The following is a 22180-nucleotide window of genomic DNA, read 5'->3' as shown; positions in this document are numbered from 1 at the left end:
GAATGAATAAATAAATAAATAATAAACAGGCCAACTATAAACACACACACACACACACACACACACACACACACACAAATGAAGATGATGTAGATGAAGCTGGGGTCTTTTAACATTCGTGTACTTCAAAATTATGAGAGAAAAAAAAAGACCACAAAGTGCTTTGAGGCCAATAACTCACTAATTAGACACAAGTGCATGTAGGGGACGAACACAAAAGGAATATTAATGATATTGTTATTTTTAAGCTATAATGAGGTCGTTGTGTACGCACCTAATTTTTTTTTTTTTTTTTTAATTTGAAGTGCATTATGATAATAATAACTGAGGCGACCACACGGCGGTGGTAAGGAGAAGCCTCAGCCTCGGTGCTTCCGCTCACATCCTGTCTCTGAAGCATCACCGACGGCCCCTTTAAGAAAGCAGCAACTGACACTGACGAAATTTTCTCGGCCCTGCTCTGTCTGTGTGTTTCTGTGAAATCAACAAGAGGCGAAGGGAGGCTAGTATATCAGCGAGCTGTGGACGACACACTGGCCGGGGCACTTCTCTCCAGGGGGGGGGCTAACTGGCATTTATGCTGTATTTGTGCCCTGACCACTGAACGCAGCAGGAGGACAGTGAACGGCTCACCATAAAAACCAAAACAGAGGCATATTGTTGTGATGGTTGGACCAAGTGAACAGCTTTCGGCGTGAGGGACTGGCGTCTTTTTTGGATATCCTGAGCAGCAGGTGTAGCCTACTGAAGGATAAAGCAGAATAAAGGCAATCTCAGTGTTCATGAAACTTTGCTACGATTTACGTGCTGGGTAAGGAAACTTGTTATTTTTACCCTTGGTAATGTGTGTAAAAAGAAGGGGGGTTAAAAAAAAAAAATAGGTTATGCCTTTTTTTGTCGTCTGTGAGCAGTTCAGGGTCATTCCAAATGCGGATTATTTAATGACTCCTGTCACTGGGTTTTTAACGGTTACGGTGTTTGTGCTTCATAATAATTTTACACATGAAACGACCGCTAACCGAGTGAGGCTTTATTTAAAAAAAACTGTTAACTCAGGGCCTAACTTCGTACCGTTACTCCATTCCGCCGCAGCGGCAGAAATTAACGGAATATAATGTACTATCATGTGTTAGCAAACACGGTGTTCACGTTTTACCGTTGAAATCATTTTAAAACGTCGAAGTGTCAACGGTTGTTATCGCAGGCTGTCAGTTTGAAAAACATAGTCCCGGTCCTCAGTGTTGATTGGCTGAGACACAATAAAATATCACACAAACACGTAATTGACCGCAGAACGGCTAATTTAAATAACAATGCGCCGGCTATACAGTACTTGTACGTCGCCTAGCAAATACGTTGTTCAGCAGCTGCTCGGGAACCGCAGGATAATCCGTAGCGGAAGACGGACACATATACGTTAGGTATTGTTTTGCTAGCTTTTACATTCAGGTGTGTTGTGAATGACATGTTTATGAGACCACCAAACTTCTCGGTGCGGTGCTTGACAATGATTTTAGCTTGCTAACAGGTCCTACATTCCACCACAACTTTGAAAATCGTCCCCCCAAAATGACAAAATCCAGCTCATTTTTGGACGAAGGTGTGATTATGCTATATAGGCTATATCTGGTCATAATTCAAGGACAAAGCAATGAAAATCTAAAAGAAAGCATCTGCCATCAGCTAAATTGTTGGACTACAACATTATCTACTAGTTGCTTCAAGAAGTAGGCTACTTTTCCCAATCTTTTAATTGTTGTCACCATTTTTAAATGTGTATCTGTACTACTTTGGCAATAAGTAGGTTAGGTTTGAATTTCATGCCAATAGAGTCCATTGAATTGACTTTATTTTGATATAACAGCTAACACCACCTCTAAAGTCACTGGAAAGTCAATAAGTTACCATGCTGAATGACCTATATTATAGCCCTCTATTTTTGTTTAGCCCACATTGATGTTGGCCATAGAGTAAGGCCCACTCCGCCACTAGAATTATGATGGTGGGTTCATTAGTGTATTCATGCTGCTCCTACCATGCCCTTTCCCTCCAAAATTTTTGACAAGCTGTCAAACTATGCGCACATTGTTTGAGCTCAAGACTGTGTTCCAACTTTAGTTAAGAAGTGTGGGTGTGTTATTCTTATAACCCCTCTGTAAGAAATGGATGGAGACGCAGTGACATCTTCGTAATGAATTCAGCTCCGTAAAAAACTCAAGCCAAATTTAGCGCGTAGATTTTCCAGGAAATAGAGTTTTCCAGTCGACTTGCAGAATGATGAGCTGAGCTGACAAGGTGAGCAGAAGGGAAAGGAGCAGTTACTTCGTTTCGGTCCTATAAGTTATGGTGGCACCTGACAGCGTGCTTTGTTTTATTACAGACAGTAATTATTCAGACTGGCTGTAGCCTAATGGTTTTTATAATGGGCTTTTTGACCATCTGTCTCCTCATTAAGAATGCAGTAAAGTGAACTGAATAACAAAACTCGCCTAGGAGAGTATTCTGGTCCACCGTGGTAGACATTTAAAGATCATTGTTCATCTCTCTCTCTACCTCTCTCTCTCTCTCTCTCTCTCTCTCTCTCTCTCTCTCTCTCTCTCCCCCCCCCTCCCTCTCTGTTAGATTCCTATCAAACCTGTAGGAGTTGTGAATAGATCCACAGGTGGGTGTGTTATGCTGATCTCTTGTACTCAGCCTTGATTCTGTTGAAATTAAGCACCGTGGATGATGTTGATAAGGTTCCCTTACATTGTGTTATACAGTACGACTCGATGACAGAGCATCTGTAAAGGAAAACTGGGTTTTCATCACCCACCAAATTTGTAACACTGTCTGGCGTGTCATTTTTGTGGAACAAGGCGTTGTTGGCAACTTTTTGCTAGTCTGAAACAAAACCTGCCTGCCCAGAAATTTCACTTACCCACAAATTGGCCTTATGTGTGCACCGTAGTATGTTTCCAGCTCTTTTAGTGGTTACTGGTTCCTCACACACACACTCAGGTATATCTCTTTCTCTCTAATGCTCCCCTTCCCCTCTCTTCATGTGCATGGCTGTAGGTGACGGTGATATAGGATGTCATTGCAGTGAGAGCTGCTCTTCTCATGTGGCTGTCATGCCAATATCCCCTTATAGACACAGATAGCCACGGGCGATAGCTGGGCTGTGCACATGAATATTTATTAAAGCACCGTGTAAGACTAAGAGTGTGTTGGTTCACCGCTGAGAGCGAGTCATTTTACTAGCCTGCCTTCCAATGGCTAATAAAAGCCAAATAAATGGAGTAACATGCTCAGATGGAAAAAAAATGTACCTAATATATGGTGAACTGTGTCCAGATCATCAGTCAGAGAGTGGGGAATTAAGGCCACCAGGTAAAGAAGATGAGAAATGTTTAGGCCTACTAAGCCACAGCAGCTACCTGACTGCAGATATGCTAAGACTACTCAAACAAAGCTCCACTTGATTAAGACACAATTTAAACTTTGTGTTGAGAGTGGTGTCTAGAGCATTTGACAGATTCTGTTCCAAAATGCTATATCCTCATTTTGTGGAGGACATGAAACCATTATTTGAAACTGATTGTTCAATATGTCCAAAATTCAGACTGTCCCGTCTGTAGAAATGTTATTACTTTGTCCAGCAAGGGTTTAAAGTACTTACTGTTCTTTTACAATTACCATAATTTTCTTGTAATTTTGTGCTCTAAATTATTCAGTCAGAGCAGGAGCTTTGTTTTCAGATGGCACATATGTCATTTTGGAAAGAAATTCTTTTTTTTTTTTTTTTTTTTGTCCTATTTAAAATTCAGAGAAACACACAGTCAGGGATTTTGGCTGGTTTTTCCTGTTAGGAGAGCAGCCTGATGTCCGTGAATGGTTGTGATTGGCTGGTACACTGAGCCTGACCCCCATGGCCAAGAGTAACCTCTAGCTACTATGGGTCATTAGCAGGGGATTACTCCGACAGACGTAAGCATACCCACACACATACACACACTCACTTATGCTAGGCTTGTGCAGCTGATACACACAGGGCTTGTAAAGGTACCCACCCTTGACTAATGTATGCAGTGGTAAACAATCTCTATCACCCTTACTGTGTGTGTATTGTTGACAAACTACCTTGTTAGGATGTGTTTTATGTGCCTGTGGGTGTGTGTGCACATCTTTGCACCCTCCTTATTGTTTCATGAATGGCTCTACCCTGGCTCTGCTGCATTTTGAATGGCTGCGCAACAGTGAATGGAGGTGTGTTTGACGTTTTATGCAGCAGCGCGAATGAATCATAAGGACTGAGATCTGTGTGGGTGTGCATGTGCATGCGTGCAGGCGTGCATGTGGGTGTATGTTTGTATTCCCACAGTAACAGCCGTTTAATGATCAGACTTTGAGCTGAAGCCTTTCTCCTCTTCCTTCTGTCCTCTTTTTTCATCCTCCCATTTAAGCCGGTGTTCGGGTTGAATCTGCCTCCAGACTGAGGGAAAGGAATACCTTTAAAAAGAGAAAAAGAGCAGAATAGCTATCTTGTGTCCTTGAATAGCCTGTAGCGCACCGGATTGCAACGAGGCAGAGAAGTGCATGGCAACAGGCAGACTAAATATGTCATATTAACTTATGTTTGATTACACAATGAGGGAACGGTAAAATATTCTCGTAGAGCACCAAATTCAAACAAATTATGGTTGATTATTAGACAGTATATCACCAAAGTGATTTTATACTGTAGAAAGGACCCCTTTACTTTCACTGTTTATTTTGTCAACTTGGATGAATTTGCAATTCTTGTATCTGATGTTGCCATTATGGCTAGATTTCCTGACTGGTAAATTATAGGTAGTTTAAATTGAGTGGTGACTCAGTGAGCCAGCGTGAAGCAGATTGTTGGTGGGATTTTGTGTGAGAACAGTTACATTGTGACAGATGTGTTGACAGGAGGAAGGAGGTGTTTATTAACCTGCCACTCATTGAGTTTCCACTTACCCTTCAGCAACAAAAAGGTTAACCCACCTTTCAGCCCTTTTATTTTTCCCTTATGGCTGTCTGTGAGTGTGGGCTGTCTGTGTGTGGGCATAAAAGATCTATTTTTGAAATATAAGTTCCAGTGCAAAGCCTGTCCTGCCTCTGTGCCTGTCTACCTGCCAGTCAGACTCAGTGTTGTATATTTATATAAAGCAGTACTGAATCAGTTTGCTCAGTGTTTGCGGTAGGGCTGAACCATCTGATCAAAATATTATCAAAATATGTGCAATACTCAAATTGCAGGAGCTGCATTTTTGTTGAAGGTAAACTGTGTGACCAAATAGCATCACAAACTATGTCGTATGGTGCTACAGATATGCCCTGGCCTATAAATTTTAGCCTCGTAAAGAAGATGTTTGGTGCAGAGCCCAGCAAAGATCACATCATCTTCATCATCATCGTTTTAATCATGTTATCGGTGAATTTGAAAGTTATGATGCCAAATTTTGGATTCCCTCTAAAATTGTAAATCCTGAAGCAAACATACCTGTAATTATAATGATTGTTGATACCATACTGTTCCACCATAGTTTGCAGAGTACAACTTTGGCTTTCTTTTTCTCTTTATTCATTTATTCATTCATCCAGACAGTCAGCCCAGCAGTCAGTCAACCACTCTATCGGTTGACCAGTCACCCAGGAAATCGGTCCGACAACTAGTCAGTCAGGCAGACAGCCTGTCATTCAGTCAAGCAGATTAAGTAATCTCTCAGGATTACATCAAGGAGAGTCTCACTTAATCCCTCTCCAAATGACAAATCACGGCGGTCAAAAAACGCTGGTCATGTTTAGCGCACTTCATGTGACTGCGCTCCGCTGACAGACAGAATGGCGGATTATTTTGACATCGCTTAGTGTTTGCACATATTGCATTTGGGCAAATCAGAAATGACCTCTTCTTAAGCATACAGTAGTATTACAGGGTAATCCCACTGTTGCTGTCTTCATTCAAAAGTTTCCATTCATAGAGATGGCATAAAGGAAATCTTATACAAGCAGAAAATACAATTTATTACATTTATTTTCAGGCAGACATTTAAAAGGTATCAGAATCAGGTAATTGAATACTCTTTGTAGGCACTATAATTCAGTTTTTTCTTGGGGTGGCCATAAAAAACACTTCACACACTACAACAAACAACAACAACATCAAAAATACAACAACAAAAAAAAGATATTTTCCCATTTACACCCAGTGCAGTTAAACCATCCAGATAGTTTGTGTGATTTGGCAGGGGTTTCCAGTCTGCTGTGATCTGCCTTGTCTCCCAGCGCGCTGATTCAATGGAGTTGGATGCATACTCATTTGTGGAGCTCAAACTTGCTCACCACAAAGAGTCTGAATTAGAGGCAGAATGATACAGTTTTCCAGTGTTCTTCAGTAGGAAATAGTTTCCAAAGTCAGTTCCTGAGGGCTGTGGATTATGCCTGTAATTGGTGTCATTGTGAGCTGTTGCCGTTCATGTGTGAATTTTTGATGGTTTGAACTCCACAAATGAATACCAATCCAGACAAACTTTATTGTGGTGCCAGGAGACATGACAGGAGAGATTGTTGAGGACCAAATCACACAGAAACTAACAAAGTGTGCAGATTGTGCTAGAGGTGTGCGGGATATATTTTGTATTTTGAGTGAACTGTTTCTTTTAGGGACAGGGAGGCAGGAAACATTTGTTAACTGGAGGCAGTGAGGAGACTTGTGAGGATAATTTCATTGCTTCATATTTTGCCTGCAGATGTATTGCTCATAACAGTTGTAGTGCCTGTTGTGGATTGGAACATGCTTTTATTTGGATACTCATTATGATACATTGCACAGTTGGACTTTAGGTGTCTTATATTTGTTTATTTTTGCTGATCCATAATGATATGATCTTTTTAATTTTGGTTTCGAGTAGTGGGATTAATTCTCCTGCAGAGGCAGGCCACTGCTGCTGAATGCAGAAGAGACGCTGCAGCAGGTTGACTCTTGTGACTCTGTATGATGAGTCAAACAGCCCCCTGCTCCCTCTGTCATCATTACAGCTTGCCCCCTGATACTAAAACACAACCATTAAGCCCTCACAGCCGCCCACCCGCCTCACGCTGCCTCTGGCACCGCTACTGCTGCGGAAATGAAATCTCCAAATGAGGTCAGCAGTTCTGCTGCTGTCAACTGTTAGTGAGAGGAGTAAAAGGAGGCGGCTGTCATAAGTCTAACACCACCAAGGTTACTGGTTACAGCTCTGTTTAGCTCGATGGAAAGTGCTATGCGCTAACACTGCCAGGGCTAGGGTTTTGATTCCCACTTGATCCACCTATGCTGGAAAAATGCACTTATGGACCTGTAATGTAATTATGAATAAAAGTGTCCACAAAAGGGCATCAGTTGTCATGTATACGCATTGGGAGAATTTATGGAGGGCAAAGGAGAATTTACATGCACATAGATCAGGGTGTACCTTTTTGGAAATGTGTAAGATGATAATAATATGATTTAGGACATCAATGTAAAACTCACTATTATGTATTATAGGGGTAGGCAATATATTGATATCAGACTAGATATTGTCTGGGATTTTGGACATTGTGGTGTTGTCTTTTCCTGGACTTAAAGGTTGCATTACAGTAAAAAGATACAATTTTAACTTGCCTTCACCTGCGTGGTCATCATATCCATATTACTCATTATCAAAAATCTGTATATCGATATCTAACACCAATAGTTATTCCTATAGTATCCTCACAATATCGATGCTGAGGTATTCAAAGATATAATTTAAGTATATAATGAGTTTGTCCATAATGCCTAGCCCTAGTGCATTGTCTATTTTTATTTTATTTTATTTTATTTTATTTATTTTGGTATATTAAGCCCCCCAAATTGAGCTATTTAGTGGAAGTAATGGTGTGTTAATATCACACAACCTTTATTTTATTTTGAATTTTTAACATGTTTTAATCTGACCACTTTAATTCTGTATAATCAGTGTACAAGTATGACATCTAATCAGCTGAATACATGACTCAAACCAGGGTCACTTGGGCAAAATCACTTCAGATGGGGGTCAACTTGGTGGTCCAGAATATGAAAAAGCCCCTGATGTAACATACTGGTGTTTCCATTCTGCTTGGGAAGTGTTAGGAAAAGGTGCAGCCATTATGTATTGGCTACAACTTGACTACAACTGCAACTACTACTACTTTTACTACTACAACTACAGCTTCTCTTAGACTTGGGACAGCTGTTGTGTTGTTACAGTATAGTATCCCCTGTATTTTGTGTTGTTACAATACAGTATCCCCTGTATTTTGTGTTGTTACAATATAGTATCCCCTGTATTTGTGTCATTGCAGGGTTGCCGTCCGCCATGTTAAGGTAAAGCCCAGGTGCGCGGTGTTGACCATGCTAAAGCGCCTGGACAAGATCCGCTTCAGAGGCCCCAGGACGAGAGACGAGTTCCAGGATCTGGCCGAATCACCGCCCGCCTCCGACAACGAATGTAGCGACGACATGCAGCTGAAACCCAGAGCAGCTCTACGAGACACCGAGGATCTACTGCGAGACCCTGTGAGTGTGTGTGTGTGTGTGTGTGTGTGTGTGTGTGATGGGTTTGTGTGCATAAAATGGTGGTCTTCTGACTTATGGCTGCATGTAGTAGGAAAATAGGTTGATCACTCTCTAAGGAGGGAGTAGAAAATGATGTCTTCAGTTTTCACTTTCTTGTTTCATCTTTTTTAACTTTATTTCTCCCTGTTCCCCCCTTGTCATATTTTTGTTTACTTCCTTTCCTACTGCTTCCTTTTTCTGATTATTTCTCTGTTTCTATATATCAGCCTTTCTCCCATTCAGTTTGTGTTTATCATTGTCACCAAGCAAGCAGTTCTCATGCTTTCACCTGATATATCAGCATTTAGCCTTGACTGGCTTAGGACACACTCACACACATAAGTGGCAGTGTTTTTTGTTTCTTTTTATTGTGCTCATGTATTATTCTGTCTGAAAGAGAGGCTTTGACCTTAGTGTGACTCCACCATCATTGCCAGAATAAGACAGAGACAAAAGATGGGAAGGAAAGAAATGCAAACACAGAGGAGGGAAAATAAATAAGAGAAAGAGGAAAGCTTTAGCGGCTTGTTTAATCTTTTTGACATTGTCTCAGCACCCCTAGCTAGTTAAATGAAAGTGGAAGGGCTGAAAAATGACACCAGATAGTTGTTTTATCTAACCTCCAATGTTACTGGTTTTGCTACTGAAGAGAAAGATAGAAAAGAAGATAAAGAAAGCAAGAGAATGTGTGGAATGTGGGCGATGTCACAGTGACAAATTCAAATATTGAAATGTGGGGCAGATAGGAAGGGAAAAGAAAAAACCAAGGGAAGTCAAGAAGGGAGTGACGAGATGGACAAATTAGATGAGAGAAGGAGAGATCAAAGGATGAAAAAGAGAAGTAGAGCAAGCTATAAAGAAGGAGAGAGAAGAAAGTCAGGAACGAAAGATTAAATTCAGAGATGGAAAGGGGAAAAAAGGAGGGGAGGAAACACTGGACGGAGAAAGAAGGGGTGATGAAGTACAAAGCACCGCTGTGGCAAAACCCTCTCTGGAAATGCGCGGGCACACACAGACACATACACACATGCAAACACACCCACCATAAGAAAGAATTCAGCTCGTGTTTTTTAATCTCTCCTCCTCCCACACAGGATATTTCATTACAGAGATGCTCTCATAAAATCTGCAGCTGTCTTGTCATTGTCGAGGACATAAAAAACATCAATCTTGTTGCCTTTATTGTGCACCATGCGTTTTCTTTTTCAATCCCCAGATTAAAAACATCGGATTAGTTACTTGGTTGTGCAGTTTTCACAAAGAAAGAGAGCCCAAGGAATCTCCTTTTTTCTTTTTCTCAACTGAGAGACAGTTTAGGTGAATGTTGCATGTCATGAGCCTGTTGTAAGTGTATGTTTCTGTGAGTTTTTTGCACCGCATTGAAAGTTGTGCTAAAGTCTGCTATTGGAAGAGTGATACTGAGACACAAAATGTGATCTGTAACTTTAAAGCCAAACACAGCTGCCTTCACATTAATTCAAGTTATTCCTTCAGCTTACTGCGTTGGATCTTGAATGGGCAGTTAGTTCACAAGTGACACCAGTCATTTTCATGCCGTGCTAATATCAAAACATTCCTTCAGTATACCAATATCAAATTAACTTATATCATAATGGGTCATACAGTTTCATATAGACAACAACTCTCATTTTAAAAATATGTCATTATGTGTCAGGAGTGAAGTGCTGTTTTTTTTTTTTTTTTATCATGCTTTTATTATTATCAGTGATCCAGCTGTCTGTGCCCTGTGTCTGTGTCTGTGTCTGTGTCTGAGTGTTCTAGTGTGTGTGTTCGCACGTGTGTGTGTGTGCTTTAGAGAGATTGCATGTATTTGTGTGCACGTGTAATTTTGTGCACAAGCATGTGTGAAGATGTAAATGTTTGCATGTGCATATGTGAGCTGCTGTTTGCGTATGTGTATGTGTATGTGTGTGTTTGCATGCATGTGTGTCTACCAGCCCACTGGGAAGGCATCACCCACATCACAGCATTGATGAGTCACACTCAGAGACCCCAAAATAGACCAAGCTGGTTCTCTTTCCTGCTGGGACACGTACACACACACTCAAGAGTCATGCTCTTGCTCACTCTCGCTATCTCTTTCAGAAAGCAGACAGTTGTGTTCTGTATCTAAATGCTGCAGCAGCTTGCTGAAAATCTCATCTTCCCTGCTTAGCGCCCTTCATAGTTCCCTGCTGGCTGACTGGAAAACACCCGCACTGTGTTGAAGTCTGTCTCTCTGCCGTCCACAACCAGATCTCATGACCGGGGTCTAGCCTTCGCCTTCATTTTCCTCATCAGAGAAAAAAGAGGGACGAGGAAAGATGGTGTGCCCTTGGGCCACAGCATGCTAGCAGTCAGAATTTTTGACAAACTAGGCAGCGTTGCCCATACTGAACAGGTGCAGTGTCACTGTGCAGATGGTGGTCGATCATCGCACAAGGACAACTCCTGTGACCTCACTGGCCTCCCCTCACCTTTCCCGCTAGATCAGGTGGCATCCTTACTGCCTGACACAAACCTTGTCTCTTATTCATTCACCTTCTCTCTTATTCATTCACCTTCTCTCTAAAGATTTTCAGACAGGATGATGTTATGCAGTCCCAGACATAGGCCAAAATGAGCAATTTCCATCATATTTGTGATTAATTAGCCTCTTGCATAATATAACAATAATGTAAATAATGTAAAATGTAATGTATCAATATATAACAATAATGTAAACATGTGATTGACATTGACAAAAAAAGGCTAAACAACCTACATCTGTATTATGTAACTTTTTCAATAATGGATTTAACCTTTTTTCCCAACCTGGATGTTGTAGATGGGTAAAATAATAGAAAATCCATCTATTATTAAAGCATGCCACTTGCTGCCCAGTATAAAAGACCTTTATAGGATAATTGCAGCAAAGGGCTCCAGGTTAAATGACTAGTTCCCTCATGTGGGCATTTTAAAACACAACATTTTTACTCAGAGTTACTAATATGCATGTTAAAATCCAGAAGAAAGATAGCCCTAATTAGATAAGCTTGATTAACATGATTACACAATGAAGAATGACTCTTTCAGCTTGATAAATTGCATGTGATATGATACATTTCTTTTGTAAGTTATGCTTTATTCACATTTTTTTTTTTTTTTTACACCGGAAGTCATCCTTTCTGTCACTTGACCTTCTAAGTTACTATATTGATTTCTGGCCCCGCAACCATACCTTTAGGATTTGGCACCAAGTCTCTGTTTCTTGTCTCAGCTGGCTAAAGAACTACAGATATATGACGTAAATCTCAGATCCACATCACCTCTCTGATCTAATTATTTGTTCATTGGACCGAAGCCTATCTGTCCTCCCAATTTCTTGGAAGTTTGTCATGACGTTTTTGATAGATAAACTAACCAGTGGGCAAAAGCAGCTCTCTTGGCAGCGTTGGTGGCGCTTTTTAACTCATGAGCTGCAAGATTTACCACTGTAAAGTTTTATTTAACTGGCTAACTAGGTTAAAGGGACAAATTGTAGGCCTAGATTCATGCTAGATTCATACATTATGGCTTATGGTTGACCTTGGCATTCTTATGGTGTGAAACTTGAGAAAACAGCAGCATCAAAAGTATCTGTGATTGTCAGACCACATGCATTTGGAATTTTGATTCTTAATCATACAGATTTTTGCAGTCTACTCAAACTCATCACTTAACACATATGTGTTCTAATTGTACCAACTAAGCCTTACAAACAGTAATACTTTCTATGGTAACAGTTCAAGCTGCTGCAGAGGATGTGGTTTCTTTTCTAGGAAGAGAGCAGCAGCTAAAATCATTGTGGCCATTAAATTGTAGTGCTGTGGTGAGAGAAGCTCCTCTGATTTGAGTGTACTGTTAATGGTATGTGTTAATTGTTGTTGTGACAGTTTTTATTATTTTTTTGTGAAGGGTTTTGATTTATCTTGTTTCATGCTGTGAGTGTTCAGATAGAGAGAAAAAAACACCTTGTGCCTGTGAAAAGCCAGATCATCAGTGAAGTCAGTGAAGGGTTAACAGTAAATCAAGCTGGGTGGGGAGGAGCATGCTTAGTTTCATGTAGAGGGAAATTAAAGTGAAAGTAAAGTGAAGAGACAGCCTTATAACTTTGTGCTATGACAAATCACCTCCATGATTTGAAAGAACTCAAACTGGACATCACTTCAACTGCAAAGAGAGAGAAAAACACAGACAACAGGTGAGTTGAAATTACAGGGATATGCCAGCTGTTACACTGTCAGTGCTTGCTATTAGGGCTGTGCCATATCATATCGCTCATGATAATACTAGTATGAATTTGTACGTGGAAAAAAAAAAGTCATGATCATTATCATATGAGTGATATGGTAGTGTGATAACGTGTTGACCACAGTGTTCACTCACCACAACAACAAACATGGCTGAAGAAAAGCAAGATGAGCAGGTTAAAATAGAGTAAAAACACTAAATAAGGAGAAGAATAAACTAGTATTAAAATGATGAAATAAGAAATAGTAGGCTAGATATATAATGTATTTTTTCAATATGTTCAAAAGACAACCTCTTCATTAGACAGTGCCATTATTCTGTGCAAAACACCCTGATATATCATGATATTATTTTAAGGCTATATCGCCCACCCCTACTTGCTATGTTTGGCAGTGTATTTCAGGGTTTGGTGCCAGTCCACGTGTCCTGAAAGATTTCAGTGTCCTACACAAATAGGAGAAATTCTGGTCAAATATTAGCAGTGTTTATGGAGCTAAAAAGCAATTGATAGACAGGCTATACCAAGAATGTCATCATCAAAGCATGTAGATTAATAATATTCTTTGCTACCTTTACTTATACATTATATCCTAAATAAAATGAGTCTCGTCAATAGACTCATATGCATAATAATATTCTAAACATAAATAAATAAATATTAAACAAAGAATTTTCTTCAGCTTGAGGCCTAAATATTCTCAGATAAAATAAATCAATAAAAACGATTTGCAAACAAACAAAAAATATATGTAGGCCTATCGGGCTCATGGCATTTTAATTATTGTGTGCCGCTCCCGACTTGAACACAAATAGTTTCCTTTCGCTTTAGAGCTTTTCTCAGATAAAATATAATTCAGAGTCTTTGAAAATAAACAAACAACAACAACAAAAAAACTTTGCTATTACTGGCTCATATCATTTATCTTCTTGCGCTTTTCCGCAGCAGTTAAGCATGCAGCTGCTGACTTAAAATCAAAGTGTTTCTCCACAACTTGCAGTGCACATAAGCTTTGTGACCTTGTCCTCCCCAAGGCCATTTTGCTGTGCTGTTTTGATTCAATTCTGCAGAGACAACCCATTCAATTTGAGCATGCGGTTTATGGCATTCAATCCGAGCGTGCGTTTCACCAGAGTGAAGCAACAACGAAACAAATGTAACAGTTGTGCCATACACAGTAATAAAATGAAGATTCATGCGTCTTAAATATGTATAAATTTAATTTGAACCTATTTTAATACAATTAAAATTATTCTTAGAGGCATTTAATTCTTCCGGGAGGGATTTAAATACATCAGATGTCAACAGATTTTGCCAGTAAAAAAAAACTTAATTCCTGAATAAACACAGGTATTTATCATCACTTTGGCTAGATTGTTGTATTTTTTTCCCTGGTGAAATAGTAAATTGCTAAGTAACATGTCATAAGTGTAATATTGTATGTTTCACAATATTTGTACTAATTCCACTGACTTGTGGTTCGTTTTTTTTTGCTTTGTGTGTCTAGAAATGGCATCAGCTGGCTCTCTCCTGTCTGAAGAGCAGCTGTTGTGCTCTGTCTGTCTGGACATCTTCACTGAACCTGTGTCTATTCCATGTGGACACACCTTTTGTAAAAACTGCATCACTGAGTGCTGGGATAACAGCGCTGTGTGTCAGTGTCCACTGTGTAACAAAGTTTTGTGCGAACAGACCAGAAGTCTTTGTTTAATGTTTGTTGTTGGAGATGGCAAATCAATTCAGAGAGTCATCTCCAAAAAGCACTGCCATGTCATCGGACCAACAGTTTGCTGAACTGGGAGACGTATTTGTTGATTTTTGCACAAGTAAGAAGAAGAAGGCCCTGAAGTCCTGCCTGGTTGTGTCTTGTTTCTTACTGTGAGACTCACTGGAGCCACATGAAAGAATTTCAAGCTTAAAGAAGCACAAACTGACTTGATCCTGTTTTGCAACCTAGAAGACAGGGTTTGGTCAGAAGCATGAGAGACCACTGGAGCTGTTTCTGTAGGACTGATCAGACCTGTTGTGTCAGTTCTGCACCGAGACAGACCACAAAACCCCTGACACCGTACCTCTAGAAGATGAGTACAGAGCGAAGAATGATCAGGGTGAAGAAGAAGTCGAAGAAGTCCAGAAGATGATCAAGGGCTATGAGCAGAAGGTTAGAGAGGTCAAACAGTCAGTAGAGCGCTCCAGCAAAGACGCAAATAATGAGGTAGCAGAAAGCATTGAGGTGTTCACTGCCTGGTGGCCTTCATACAGAGAAGCCAAGCTGAACTCATTGAACGTATTGATGAGAAGCAGAAAGCAACAGAGGACACAGGCTGTAGATTTCATCGTTGAGCTGGAGCAGGAAAATAGCTGAGCTGAGGAAGAGAGAGGCAGAGCTGGAGCAGCTGTCTCACACTGAGGACCATATCCTCTTCTTCAGGAGTTTCCCATCCCTGTCTACTCGTCTGGCCAGCAAGGACTTATCTGGAAAACAGTATCCACAGTGATCTCTTTGCTGACATTATGCAGGAAGCTGTGGCTCAACTAAGGAGAAACTCTCTCAAGAAATGGCAGTGTTGTGCGATGAGTTGAAACAGGATCAGACGATATGGAGTGGACGTGCTTCTGGACCCTGACACAGCACACCCCAAACTTATTCTGTCTGAGGATGGGAAACAGGTTAAACTTGGATACATCAAGAAGAAGCTCCCACATAACGCAGAAAGGTTTTCTAAGTGTGTCTCTGTTTTAGGAAACAGAGCTTCACCCACAGGCAGATTCTATTATGAGGTTCAGGTTACAGGGAAGACAGCATGGACTTTAGGAGTGGCAAGAGAGTCTGTCGACAGAACGGGGAAGGTCATAGGCAAAACCAGAGCACGGATACTGGACTGTATCATTTAGGACTGAGAAAAACTACTATGCTAACGAGTTTTTTTGAGATATCCCTTGCCCTGAAACAGGAGCTGCAGAAGGTGGGGGTGTTGTGGATTATGAGAAGGGTTCTTGTCTCCTTTTATGATGTAGAAGCAAAGGTTAACATCTATTCTTTCACTGGCTGTAACTTTGGTGAGAAACTCTAACCCATATTTTGCACCTGCAGCAGTAGGAATGGACCAACATTGCCCCGCTATCATCTGTCCTCTGAATAGCAAAAAATAAGCACAGCTCTAAAGTGAAGTGCCATGACAGTTGAATGCCATCTGAACCGGTCAACTGATTGTTCATACTGTAGTAATGATCCAGTTGTTGTTTGTTGTAATGGATTTCATAAATGTATGAACTTTTTACGCATTGATTTTTTTTTACGCATGGTTGAATATCTCAGAATATCTGTCCACTGTTTTCTCATTCATTTTCTTTTTTGTCTTTACATTCACTCATAGTAGATGTTCATGTAAAATAAAACAAATAATGCAATTTTTTGAAGTCATCTTTGTTTCATTTTGTAGTGCTCAAATAACAACTCACATCACTGATAACATCAAAAATATAGCATGATAGTTGACTGTGGCTATGTTATTTGCAATACTAATCCAGAAAATGAATGTAGCAACATCAGCATGCGACTTTTTTCTACATCAAACAGAATTTTTATTGATGGATAATTTAAATTCTGCTCTGCAACTTTGCACTCAACTACATCGAAACCTAACTCTTAAAAGGAATCTGCCTTTTGATATCACCAAAAACAACAAAGCCTTGCCGCAAGTGGGAATCCTATGAAGACATCAACATTGTATATTTTGCAATCATAAATATCTTATCATTATTCAAGTAATTTTTGGAATAACATGGGGTTTTGAAGGTAGATTCTAGACGGGCAAAGTCAGGGAATTTCCTAAATTCTCTGGGGAAATCCTGATGTATCAGGGAATTTTCTGAATGGGACACTTCACAGTAAAATATTAAAATGTGTTTTAGAAGTGTTTCACTTATTAATTACATTAGATTGTACATTTTATCAACAAGGCTGTTTAATCCACTGATGTATAATAATAGATCATATAGCATATTATACATTAGTGGTTTACCCACCTTTTCTGCTCTGAAAAACAACATCAACAAACTTGGAAGGAAAATTTGGCAACATGTATTTGGAGTATCCGATACTACTATTCCACTTGGTATCAAACGTTTCATGTAACCCTAACACAACTGATATCTGATTTTCCTTAGTCGTTGTTCAGTAAATTATTATTTAACAATACTTTGGTCAGTTTCAAGTTATTTCAGTGACCATTGTGGGTTTTTCTGTCTTTAATGGAAGGATGCCAACAAATTTGTCCGTTTGTATGTCATAGGGAGAAGAGGGACATGAGTGCCTCAGAGAAAGAAGTTAAGAGCTGGAGATTTAATTAGCTGATACTCGCACAGAATATCATTACCATGAGCTTGTTGCAGTATGAGCCACAGTTTCATCGACACAGTTTAACAGGATGTGAGTGTACCTGCCGGTCTTCTTTCTTACCAAACCATTAGTTATTTGATATTTTGGAAAAAGCAAAGCTGACCTAAGACAAAATAGAACAATATTGCAGCTTGAGCAGTCAAAATGCTGCGACAGATCTCCCTGTCCTCATCTCTCTTTCCCTCTCTATATTCGCTTTCATTCTCCTTTATCATTCAGTCCTCACACCTCCATCTCTCCCTCTCTCTCTTTCAATCCACCTCCTTTTTCTGCTCCCCTGACACACTTCCAGAAGAGACTCTCATTTATTTCCTTTGAAGTGCTCTATTCAGGGACACTCTCTCTCTCTCTTTCTCTCTCCCTGTCTCCTGTCTCTCTCTCTCTCTCTCTTTCTGTCTATCCTCCACCAGCCTGTCTTGTTAAGCTTTGCTTTGCTCCCAAAGCACTTTTTCAGGTCACTGTCAGTCTCTCTCACTATCTCTCTCACTCTCTTTCCCTCTTACTCTTGCCCCTTGCTCTCTTTTTTTTCAGTGACCACAATAGCTAAAGACACATTGTGGTGTGTGTGTGTGTGTGTGTGTGTGTGTGTGTGTGTGTGTGTGTGTGTGGGCAGGCACACACACCATGCTGGTTGCTGCTAGGGAGAAGCTGCTGCAGAGTGTGTTTGTGCATGGCAGGAGTCTCTTAAAGGACCCTCGCTATAGTCGAGTGGTGATGTTAACCTGCAATACCGCTGTCATCGGTTGGCACAGGCTCTCCTCTACTCCTCTCCTCTCCCTCTCCATCTTCTCTTGTCCCATTTCCGTCACACTCTTTCTCTGCTGACGATTTGCTCTCACACACTCTTCGCAATCGCGATCACTGTCGCTTTCTACCTCTACCTACACGCTCGTTCCATTACATGCATGAGTTTTGTGTGTGTGTGTTTCTGTGTGTGTGTGTGTGTGTGTGTATCTGGGTTGAAACCCTTAGTCAGGGGTGTGTGAGTCATCAGCATTGCTGCTGTCGGAAGAAAGGGATTCTCCTCTCTTTCGCCTTCCTCCTTCTGCTCTCTCTCCAGCTGGACTCTAAATCGGGAGAGGAAGCGTTAGCGTGAGTCATGGCACCAGGCTAATCTGTGTGTGCGCGTGTGTACGTATGTGTGTGAGATCATATGGGATATTCCTGCTTATGTTTGCTTGTATGCATCTGGTTGTCAAGTACTTGTAATTCTCAAACCAATCCTTTCTTCTGTTTTCTGTATTCCTGTGCATTTGTCGGGGTGTGTGTGTTTCTGCGTGACGTTATAAATGTGTCTGTGCACATGTGTGTTTTCATCCATGCGTGTTGTACATACACCTGTGTGTATGTATGTGTTCTGTATGTGTGCGTGTATGTGTACAGGCAGGATCGGGGTCTCCCACCATGGCTGCGGCCATCCAGGACTTCCAGAGGTCGGAGTCAGACCGACTTAACGAAGTCAAAGGTCACCTGGAAATTGCCTTATTGGAGAAACATTTCCTACGTGAGTAAACATGCTCACATACACATGCGCAAACGCATCTGCCTTGGGACTTATTATCATTTCAAATGCATTCATTTCATCTTTTCAAACAGAATGTATTTATTCATCATCCCATCTAGAGTTCCAGATGCCCTACGTCAAAGAGTGTGTATTCTGCATTGAACTGTGTTTGGCTAAATGCCAATTGGATTTTTGTCCATGCGTTGCTACAGTAGAGGGTCAGTAGAGGGTCTCGGAATTGCCAATTTGGTGTAGAGATTGCCCTTTGGCAAGTTCACTTGTGAAGATCTCTTTTCTCTCTGTTGAGAGAAAGAGGATGTACTTTAGTTAGTGAGTCCCTTCGTTTATCAGAATGCCCATCAACATGCCACAAAAGACAGGCCTGAACTTGTTCCATTCAGCTGTGGTTTATATGTGTAGGTGGTGACTACTGAGGTCACCGCTGATGTCTGTCTCCTCTGTGCTTTAGTTCTCCCTGTATGGTTATTGAGCGTTGGTCTAAAATGATAAGTCTCAAAGAAGCCTGTGCTCTTTGATTCTGTGGAGCTGACACTGACACAAACCTGACATTTACCATTGATGTTAGATAGCTGAAAAAATTCCAACTATCAGTGGAATGTAGCTGCACTGGAAATATCTCAGTGTGACGTCACATTGTCTGTGTTTGGGAATAAGAGAAAAACACCAAAACAACAAAACATGCCCAGAAGCTAGAGCATGCATAACATGGAATTTAATTACTCCTTCAGTTTTCTGGGTATTGAATGTGTGATTTAACATTAAATTCTAAGCATCTAGCAATATTGCAGTCTGCTCTCTAGTCACACCATTGAGGAAGTGTCTTTTGTGTGCTTATTAGGTGCTGTGTTCAGTTTGACCGAGGCAGTCTTGAACTTCACTGATGTGTTGGGATGATTACACATACGCAGTAATAAACTATGCATTACTCATGCCTCATTTCAAAATTAATAATATTACCTTTTAGCTCCTGGGAGCAGAAAGTCATTGCATTCCTTGTTTTATTACTTTTCCATTATACCCCCAAAGTTGGTAAATGCACCCTCTCTTGGGATCACTCAGCTTCCTCTCCTGTTAATGGTCTTTTTTTTCTTGTCCTTTTCTTGGAAAAAAGTCCAAGTAAGAATATTTTCATCCGAAGAAAGCCTGTCATTTGTAATCTAATTTATTGTTTGATAATTCTACCTGATATTTAGGGGTGCAACAACAACAGCAGCTTGTTTTGGTAAATGGAATGCATTTCTATAGCGCTTTTCTAGCCTACCGACCACTCAAAGTGCTTTACCATGTTTGCCTCATATTTGCCCATTCACACTCACATTCACACACTGATGGCAGAGGCTGCCATGCAAAGTGCCAGGCTGCCCATCAGGAGCAGTTAGGGGTTCAGTGTTTTGCTCAGGGACACATTGACATGCTCTCTGGAGGAGCTGGGGATCGAACTAGGAACCCTCACTGCAAAAACTCAAAATCTTACCACGATTATTTGTCTATTTCAAGTCAAAATGTCTTATTACTAGTCAAATATCTCATTACACTTAAAATAAGACATGGTCACCTCAGAAGTAACTTGTTTTTAGACAATTGTCTCTTGTTTCAAGTGAGAATTTGCTTGAAACAAGTGAAAATTTGCTTGTTTCATTGGCAAAATTTGTTTCTTGTTTCTAGCTAATTTTCACTAGTTTCAAGTGAATTTTCACTTTTTCCACTGGCAAATTTTGCCAATGAAACAAGCAAATTTTCACTTGTTTCAAGTGAATTTTCACTTGAAACAAGTGAAAATTGTCTAAAAACAATTTACTTCTGAGGTGATCATGTCGTATTTTAAGTGTAATGAGATATTTTGACTAGATATAAGACATTTTTGACTTGAAATAAGACAAATAATCTTGGTAAGATTTTGCGTTTTTGCAGTGCTGCAGTTACCAGGAAACAGCTCTACCTCCTCAGCCATGCAGGTAACTGTGTCATTGCTCATGAGGTTGTATTAATTTATTCTGGGAAAACTTATGTTACTGTACCAAGCAAAGCATAACTCTGTACTGAGTTACCATTTTAAAGTGGAGAGCACAGATAGAGAGATGGGATGTGATGGAAAGTCTGAAAAAAGATTTTTAAAAAAAGGGTCAGGAGGAATGAATGGAAAAGATATGGAGGGAGAAGGGAAGCATCATGATGGATCCTCTGCAGCCTGAGGCTAAAAGTGTATGGTGCTGAGTCTGACCATGTGGTCTGGCCCACACACACACACACACACACACACACACACACACACACACACACGGACAGTTTTTCTAACCTGGCTCTGCTTTTCAATGTGAAGTACTGGCTGTGCTGTACCATGTTGCAGCACGTGGACAGGACCGTGGTGTGTAATGGACTGTGAATTGTAACCCCCCCTACCCCCACCACCACCACCACCCTTATAACTGTGTGTTTGTGTGTGTGACAGCGAATTCCCCAGGCTATATCCTCTCATAGTGCCTTTTCCTCTTTGCTTGAGCTAAAAGCATTGGCTTTGTTGTCACACTGTCAGGATGTTAGCTAGTCCATCTCTTTGTGCATGTATGTTTCTTCCTCTCACTCTTTCCTTGCCTCTTGCCCCTTTTTTCCTTCCTTCCTTTTGTCAAGTCCTCTTGACCTCTCTCTCTCTCTCTTCGGCTCCTTCTCACCGTCCTGCTGAGTTCCTCTCTCTCAGCTTCCGTTCGCCATTTCCAGCTTTCTACATCTTAATCTGTCTGTGTTCTCTTTCTTCTCATTTATCTCATCCTTTCCTCTCCTCCTGCCTTCTATTTCTCTTTTCTTTCTTCTGTGTCAGACATACTGTAGCAGTGCAGTGCGTTGCAGTTCATAATTGCAAAAAAAACAACACTTGAATTATCCGACAAAGCACACATGCTGTAAGGTTGCTTTACAGCAGTGCTGACAGGTTCATGAGCTCAAATAGTTAATAAGTAATTATTGCCTCTGCCTAAGATGGCAGCTACATGGCATTTAGTATGGGGACTCTGAAGGGTAGGGATATATTTGAACACATTGCTTTTTTTCAGTGTTTGTGTCGATTAGGAAAGGGTAATGATGCCTCTGGGTAATGCGGTTTTCTTCCTGGTTTCCACAGCGCTTTGCTCTCTTCCCTCCCTCTGCTCTCCCGTGGCTCTTGTCTGTCTGCTGCTGCTCCCTTCCCTTCTCCCTCTGTCTCTCGGTTCTCCATTTCTCTCATGTCTCTCAATCTTTCATCCATCTCGGGCCGGTTGTAATTGTAGTTCGGGGGAGCAGTGAAGCGTTATAATCCATTAGCACCTAATGGAGTCCTGAGCTCACCGGCCTGCACTCTACTTATTATGTTATTCTGTTTTCTGCATGCTGCTCTCCTCCACT

General features: G+C 40.7%; 1 protein-coding gene across 3 annotated transcripts in view; it reads left to right on the top strand.

Moving 5' to 3' along the window:
* gramd4a (GRAM domain containing 4a) overlaps nt 1-22180 on the top strand; it is a 65766-nt gene that overhangs the window by 1852 nt on the left and 41734 nt on the right. For 2 of the 3 annotated variants that reach the window (XM_030045658.1, XM_030045657.1), the window contains exons 1-3: nt 433-811; nt 8356-8569; nt 18664-18784. In XM_030045658.1, coding sequence (XP_029901518.1) covers nt 783-811; nt 8356-8569; nt 18664-18784 — 364 coding nt within the window. In that variant the 5' untranslated portion in view covers nt 433-782. Of the gene's footprint in view, nt 1-432; nt 812-8355; nt 8570-18663; nt 18785-22180 lie in introns of those variants that run through there. The other variant, XM_030045659.1, reaches the window with a different exon arrangement.

The sequence above is a fragment of the Myripristis murdjan genome, chromosome 23 (assembly GCF_902150065.1).
Source record: "Myripristis murdjan chromosome 23, fMyrMur1.1, whole genome shotgun sequence".
Lineage (NCBI taxonomy): Eukaryota > Metazoa > Chordata > Actinopteri > Holocentriformes > Holocentridae > Myripristis > Myripristis murdjan.
This window is presented reverse-complemented; position numbering and strand designations above follow the sequence as displayed.